This window comes from Poecilia reticulata, linkage group LG4 (assembly GCF_000633615.1).
Source record: "Poecilia reticulata strain Guanapo linkage group LG4, Guppy_female_1.0+MT, whole genome shotgun sequence".
Classification (NCBI taxonomy): domain Eukaryota; kingdom Metazoa; phylum Chordata; class Actinopteri; order Cyprinodontiformes; family Poeciliidae; genus Poecilia; species Poecilia reticulata.
In genome coordinates this window covers 22,829,239-22,836,378 of record NC_024334.1, presented here as the reverse complement: position 1 = coordinate 22,836,378, position 7,140 = coordinate 22,829,239, and the positions used below count along the sequence as shown (strand labels likewise).

Sequence of the window (7,140 nt, the reverse complement as noted above, 5' to 3'; positions counted from 1 at the left end):
AAAAATCACTTTTAGCATTTGATTGCATTTTTCTTTATTTCATAATTCTGCTGAATACCAGAAGCTGACAATTAAATTGAGTTAATAAAAAATGTCTCCTTAGCTATGGTTTCTATCACATCCATCTCATTTCCCCCTCTGCACTGTTCCTGATCAGACTATTCTCTATGTGTCAGATGAGAAAAATGCTGTTTAATCCCCTATGAACGTAAAGCACCACATTGTGGAATACAGTTTCAATTCTGAGGCAAGTGTAGGGATAGAGCGTGTGACCCAGATACAGAGACCCCAGTCCTCAATATGGCCATCACAGATTTAAGTCCCTGTCCAATGACCTTTGATGCATGTCTTCCTTCTCTCATTACCTGCTTTCCTATCTGACCACTCTCAAATGAAGGACACTAGAGCCAATAAAATATTTAAAAAATTATATATTTTTGAAATAATTGGGGGGGGAAAGAAGGAAAGTTATTTACAATATAGAAATTTTGCACACTGTTTAAACACTAGGTAGGTCTGTACATTTCTGCAAAGTGATCAAAAAAATTTAGTGGGTTTCAACAGAGCTGTACTAGAACATGTAGTCCATAGGTATGACATAGGAGTCATGACCAAAAGAAGGAGGTGCTGAATATAACCATCTGATAGGAGTTTCCTCTAGACTGGTTGAACTAACCCTTAATAGATGAGGACCTTTTTCACCCGTGAGAAGCTCAAAGAAGAGGACGTTACTAAATATACTATGTATATTTCTCTCAATACATATATACGTTTCTTTTGATAAATAAAAAAAGAGCGTCATTTTGATTGCATTTGGCTTTATTTAACAAATTTGTTGAATGCCAGAAGCTGACAGAGGCATTGAAATGAGATGAACTGCCTGAGCAGGAAGACCTTCTGTAAAAAAGTTTGCTACACACATTTCTTCGTATTCATAATGTTGTTGATCCACAGAAGATATTTGGATATGTCTGTGTAGACGTTGGGTACATCTGGGTAGGTGCAGTAGAAATTTCTGTTGAATGACACGACACCAACAGCTACCCCTTTGCACACCAGTGGACCACCGGAATCACCCTGTAATAACATTACCAAGTTTTAGTTTTTTATTAACCAAATTATTTTGTTGCATGTAAAAGGTAACATGACTTACCTGACAAAATCCTTTGTCTGTGTTGTATCCACCAGCACAGATCACATTGGGAGGTAGGCCACCCCATTTCTCCCGACAGAGTTGTGGATCTAAGATCGACACATTCACCACTCTCAGGTCATCCACAATAGGATGGTGGGTTCCATTTTGACCCCATCCAGCTACAGAGCAGATCTGACCGTCTCTAAGGTTTGCATTGGAAGACGTTGGAAGGGGAATTATTTTCACCCTGTTGCTTAGCGTAACTTCTCCGGACAACTGAAGACGCACAAAAAGACAAATACTAACGTAGATCTTTATAAAACTACCTCCACATTAAATCAATAAAATACACATTAATAGGTGTGCACCAAATGTCACATTGCATGTTGCTTGTATTGGTATACTTACTTTAAGGAGCATGATGTCAGCACCAAATCCAACAGATTTATAAGTCGGGAATTTGCAGAAGTATTCAATATCCAGGCTCATGTAACTCTCCGATAGCTTGTGGGTTCCCAGAACAACACGCACAGGTCTTCTGAAGAATTAAATGTTAAAATTCTTATGAGGGGGGACATTTTTATGGTCATCAATAAGAAACAGATGTAGAAGAGGAACTCACTCTTCAGCACAGTGTGCAGCAGTGACCACAATGTCCCCCCTGACCATAAATCCTCCACACACATGATGACCCCATTTGTTTTGCAATGAGACCATATACTGCATCGAGTTGGCTGGGGCTTTTTTCCCATGTATGATGTAACTCCCCTGAACTGAAAATACAGGCAAAGATTAGCAATTTTCTCAGTGAGACAGTTGGAGAAAGACAATCGGGTTACTCTCTTACCATTTTGTCCAAGACATGCTAGAACATTGAAAAGCAGAAATGTAGACAAACGGTGCATGATGCCAGCAGATCCAACTTGTGGTCAAAGGATTGTTTATCTGGGTCTTTTATACAGCTGTTTGGTTTACAGGCAGTCGTTATCTACAGCAATCAGTTTTTTTTTATACCCACATCCGTCAAAGTAACCTGTTTTCAACCAGTATCATCTTTTTTAGCCCTCACCAGTCTGAGTCAAGTTTGACTCAAACTGAATGAGTTTCTTGTGATTTGTTACATTTATGAGATTATCATCTTTGCTGCTTTGCTTAGAACTTTTCTTCCACTTTAATTCACAGTTGCCATTTTCTTAGATTCTCACAAATAGATTTGTGGTTTAGACCACCATCAAACCAAATCATACTTCTGTATAATTAGCAAGTAAATCTGTGCCATTTATTTCACCACTAATTAAATAATAATTACAAACCTGACATAGCTTTCTTTTTTCTCATGGAAAAATTGTTATTATTGTACATTCAAAAAGCTAACAAGTTCATTGTCTCTCAACCAATTGATTCTTCACCTGCATTTGTTGATTAAAAATATTATGAACCAAATAGGAGAAACAACAAAGTACAAACAAATTACCTTGACTGATGAGACAAAAAATTTGTAAAATAAAAGGGAAATGTTCATTAATCTTTTTAGTATTATTGATGAAGCTCAAAATAGCAATGTATGGTATTTAATCAGAATTTCATGAAATCTTGCATGAAAATATCTCGAGTTAATTCTTTTTTTATGTGTCAGTAATTTTTAATGTGTCAACAGATTTATTTTCACAAGTGGAGCATTTTGGCTTTTGCTACTTGGTAAATAAAATCAAACTTTATTTAAGCACAACTGACTTAAGAACACAGATGAAAAAGAAAGGAGGAAAGAAAGGGAGAAATGTGAGGGAAAGGTTTGAAAGGAAAAGAGTTAGGGAGAGAAATAAGCATAAAGACAACACAAGTCAACACCTTCAAGTCTGCCTCTACACCTGAGGAAAAAACATACAAAACAAAACCAAGGAAACAACAATGAGCAACATAATGATAAAATTTATATCATTGGAAAGTGGATGGTAATACAAGATGTATTTAGTGGGAACCACGGCCCAACTGGGAGTGTATCTGACAAGCATCTGAATCTGAACACTTGTGTGTTCTTTGCTTTATTAATTTGTCTGGTTTAAGATGGAAGGTTGGTTTAAAGATTTCTCTCTTTTACACATGTTCCCTCCCAGTTAGAAACTAGTAGTGAAACAGGATTTTTTTCATGTCACTTTCATGGATGTGTCAGTTCTAGCCTTTTAGACTTTCAGGACTGTTCTCACTAATCTGCTGGTCATTTACTTAGAACATCGTAGGCCAAATGCTAAAAATATTGTAAAATAGTCTTCAAAAGTATCTTCTAAAATCACACCATTGTCAAAAAAGCATATAAAAGGCTTTAAGACTCAAAGGTTCCAGATAATGCAGCACGAATGGTAAAAGAGATCTGCATTGAAAGAAATTGTGGTAAAACAATGTACAGGATGGCTTAGCAATAATCGTAAAGTACATTTGGAAGCTTGCGCCCAAAATAATCTACCTGACTTTCTCTGGCAGTAGAAGTCTGTTGTAAAAGTAGAGGAATAGGATGAACCATCATAAAAGGACAAACCTCTGTGTAGCATCTACATAATAATGGAGTTTATAGAGTGCTGTACTTTGGGACACTGCAGAGGTCCAAAATATCGCTCCAAAAAACAGGAAGAAGAGTGGCAAAAGACGGGCGCTTCTACACTATGCTTTGTCCAAGACTGTGTTGCCCTCTACATTCTAGCATAACCTACCGATTTTAAGTTGAATGTTCATTGCATTTTTCGTAGACGCATGAGAAAATAATTTCTGTTCCCATGGCTTTTTTGTTCTCTGGGAAATTATTTTTGATGATAAATACAGAAACAAGCATAAAAATCAAAACATGTACAATAGTGATAGTAACGTTAATGACAAAAATAATGGTCAGTGCAAAGTATCCTACAAATTCTTTTGTGGGGGGCGGTGAGGGACCTGGATAAAGGCTAGGGGGGCGCTGGCCCGAAAAAGGTTGAGAAACACTGTTCTAGCACATACTCTGCAGTGCATGGGAGCAAAGGTGTACATCTGACACCGTTACCTAGAGCAGTGGTGTCCAACTCTTGTCCACAAGAGCCAGTGTTCAACATGTTTTTGATGTGTTCTTGCCACACTACAGCAGATTTGAGTTCTGCAGAACCCTGCTAATGAGCCATTCAATAGATTCATGTGTGCTGCAACAGGAAAACATCTAAAAATGCAGGATACCGATCCATGAGGACTTATGTCGAACACCTCTTACCTAGAGGCTGCATTGGTGTACTTGCTAATCCCTATATATTACTGTAATCAAAACACTTCTTGACAAGGATCTTCAATCAAGGCTATTTTAACACTGGGATCCTTCCGACTGCGGGATGTAAACTTAAAAGTACTTTTTGTGCCAGAAATTGCAGATTTGTATTTGAAAAAAAATCATGGACCGTTTTCCTCCTTCTTTATAACAGAGGTAACATTGTGAATTTACTTGAGTCAACCTGGTTATAACATGGATTTCAGCAGTATGTGTTGCAGGTACCTCCCACCATGACTCAAATCAATAACAGAAACAGCACACCCTTAGCGCTGCGAAGAAGTTATTTTGTTTATGGTGTTTGAAAATAAAAGAAACAGCTGACAGTATTCGAAAGTGTTTTGTTTTATTCAGCTGAAGAGCAGAAGATGATGACATCGACCTAAATAGAAGCCACAACTTCACCGCCCACATGCCATGAGCTGGAACAATGCTTCACTCTAAAGATTTGCACAACCACATTTCTTTTCCTTCAAAGCGCAGTTGAGCCACTGATGATATATAGAAACATCGGTGTAAATATTGGGTGCATTTGGGTAGGTGCAGTTGGAATTTCTGTTGAATGACACGATACCAACAGCTTCCCCGTTGCACACCAGAGGGCCACCGGAATCACCCTGTGAAGATCAGGAGCTTTTATACATTTTGTTTGATATCTATCAGTATGGAGGAATTTTTCTGCCATAATCCAAGAGCACACATTTTCAGTCTGAAAACAAACAGGATTTCATGTCTTTGGTTCTCAAAACTTTTAATACTTTTGCTTACATTTTCATTTTGAAAGCAGGACTTCGTGTCTTTCTTTTCAAAACTAATGCTTGTACTCAAAACTTCTCAGAAATGGAAATGGAAGCAAAAGTAATATAAGTTTTTAGAACAAAAGACATAAAATCCTGCTTTCAGACTGAAAATGTGTGCCCTGGAATTGTGGCAGAAAAATTCCTCCACATATCACCTTATGGTTAGACTATTAATATACAGAAAATACAAAAGATGTACCTGACAGAATCCTTTTGTGGTTTCATATCCACCAGCACAGATCACATTGGGTGGAAGGGTATTATCCCATTCCCTCTGACAGACCTTTGAATTTATTATCGACACCTTTGCGACTCTAAGATCATCGCCGTAGTTGTTGCTTTCTGTTTTACCCCATCCGGCGACCATGCATATCTAATTTTCTGTTAAGGTTCTGTCAGAATTTGGAATTTGAATGGTCTTCACTGCGTTGCTCATGGAGACTTTCTCAGAGAGCTGAAAATGCAAAAATAGAATATATATATATATATATATGCAAATTTCTTTTTTTTTCCTCATCTGTGACTCCATACTTGTAAATAGCATGTACTTGTATAATGCTTAAACTAATCTAGAGAACTCCAAATTTCTTCTCTCTACATTCAGAGCGTCATAATTTTCTTCAAAACACCTGCACAGTTGATGAACTGAGACTGAACTTTCACAATTAAAAATTTGCACAACACCTTAATCTTAATCTTCTACTACCTGTTCCTAAGAGCAAAAGTTTAAATGGTGATTGAATTGTGTAAGTAGTTGAACTTCTCTAAACACTACAATGGCAGTCTTCCTCCTTCGTTTTGCTCCAGAATATTTACACATGCTAAATATTCATAAGAACATTTAGTATGTCTATAACTTATTAATTTGAAACATTAAAATTAGTTATAATGGTGTAATTATATTAGATTATTATTTTTTTGTTTACCATTATTTATAAAGGTGAGATCACTGCAATATTTTGTATGGGTTGATATAAAAGTCAATATGGGATTTGGGAAAAATTATAAAAAGTATCAATACTTGTCTGTAACTCCATATAGCTACTGCTTGCTACTACAACTGCTAGCGATAATAATTAAGTTGCTGATTAAATTTATGGTGCAGTACAACTGATTTACGCTGGATAATAATACGTTTGTACATAAATAATATGTAAGAAAAACACTTTTAACACAAGTGTGAGAATATTAATAACTGATGAGTTTCTCCACAGTAACCATACTGAAACTTGTATTATATAACACATATGGATCTTTCATAAACACATACTTACTTTAAGCAGCATGATGTCATTGCCAAGTCCAACTTTCCGGAAAGTTGGGAATACGCAGCTGTACTGAATATTTATTTTTTTTACGTTTGAACTTTTGATATTCTGATTTCCCACGACAACCAGATTGGGTTTACTAAAAGTATGAACAGTAAAGAGGCAATTACATACATTTGCAACAAATGAACTCTACTGTTAGTGGGATCCAACAATAGAACAAGAAATCAGACTCACGGAGTATTGCAATGTGCAGCAGTGACCACAAAGTCCTCACTAATCAGAAATCCTCCACATGCATGGCGTCCATTGCTTTGCACTGAGACCATGTACTGCATTGAGTTTACAGGAGCCTTATCCCCATTTATGATGTGACTTCCATGAACTAAAGAGGACGATAAAGGACAAAACCAGTTCAGAGGCCTGTTTAGTTATTTATGGATAAAAATATGTGGATTTCTCACCTGTTTGACAGAGAAATGTCAGCACCAGGAGACACTGGAATTCCTTCAGTCTGAACATTGTAACAGTCGTAATTGTGTAGTATCTCTTTAAGACATTCTAGTATCTCAGATGACGTCATGTATGCGTCGCTGTTTCTTTTTAGAGAACGTCTGAGAAACCTGCTACAGTTGGATACTGTAACAGTCGTTA

General features: G+C 36.8%; 1 protein-coding gene and 1 pseudogene across 1 annotated transcript; both read right to left on the bottom strand.

The window, feature by feature from the left end:
- Window positions 1–380: 380 nt before the first annotated feature.
- On the bottom strand, window positions 381–2,044 carry LOC103463677 (duodenase-1-like). The gene is made up of 5 exons (XM_008407207.1): window positions 1,983–2,044; window positions 1,758–1,908; window positions 1,544–1,673; window positions 1,154–1,411; window positions 381–1,077 (listed from the first exon to the last, which is right to left on the bottom strand). The coding sequence occupies exons 1-5, from the start codon at window positions 2,038–2,040 to the stop codon at window positions 913–915; spliced, it is 762 nt and encodes a 253-aa protein (XP_008405429.1). The 5' UTR covers window positions 2,041–2,044; the 3' UTR covers window positions 381–912.
- A 2,698-nt stretch (window positions 2,045–4,742) lies between these two features.
- LOC103464049 (trypsin-3-like) lies at window positions 4,743–7,134 on the bottom strand (annotated as a pseudogene).
- Window positions 7,135–7,140: the final 6 nt, after the last annotated feature.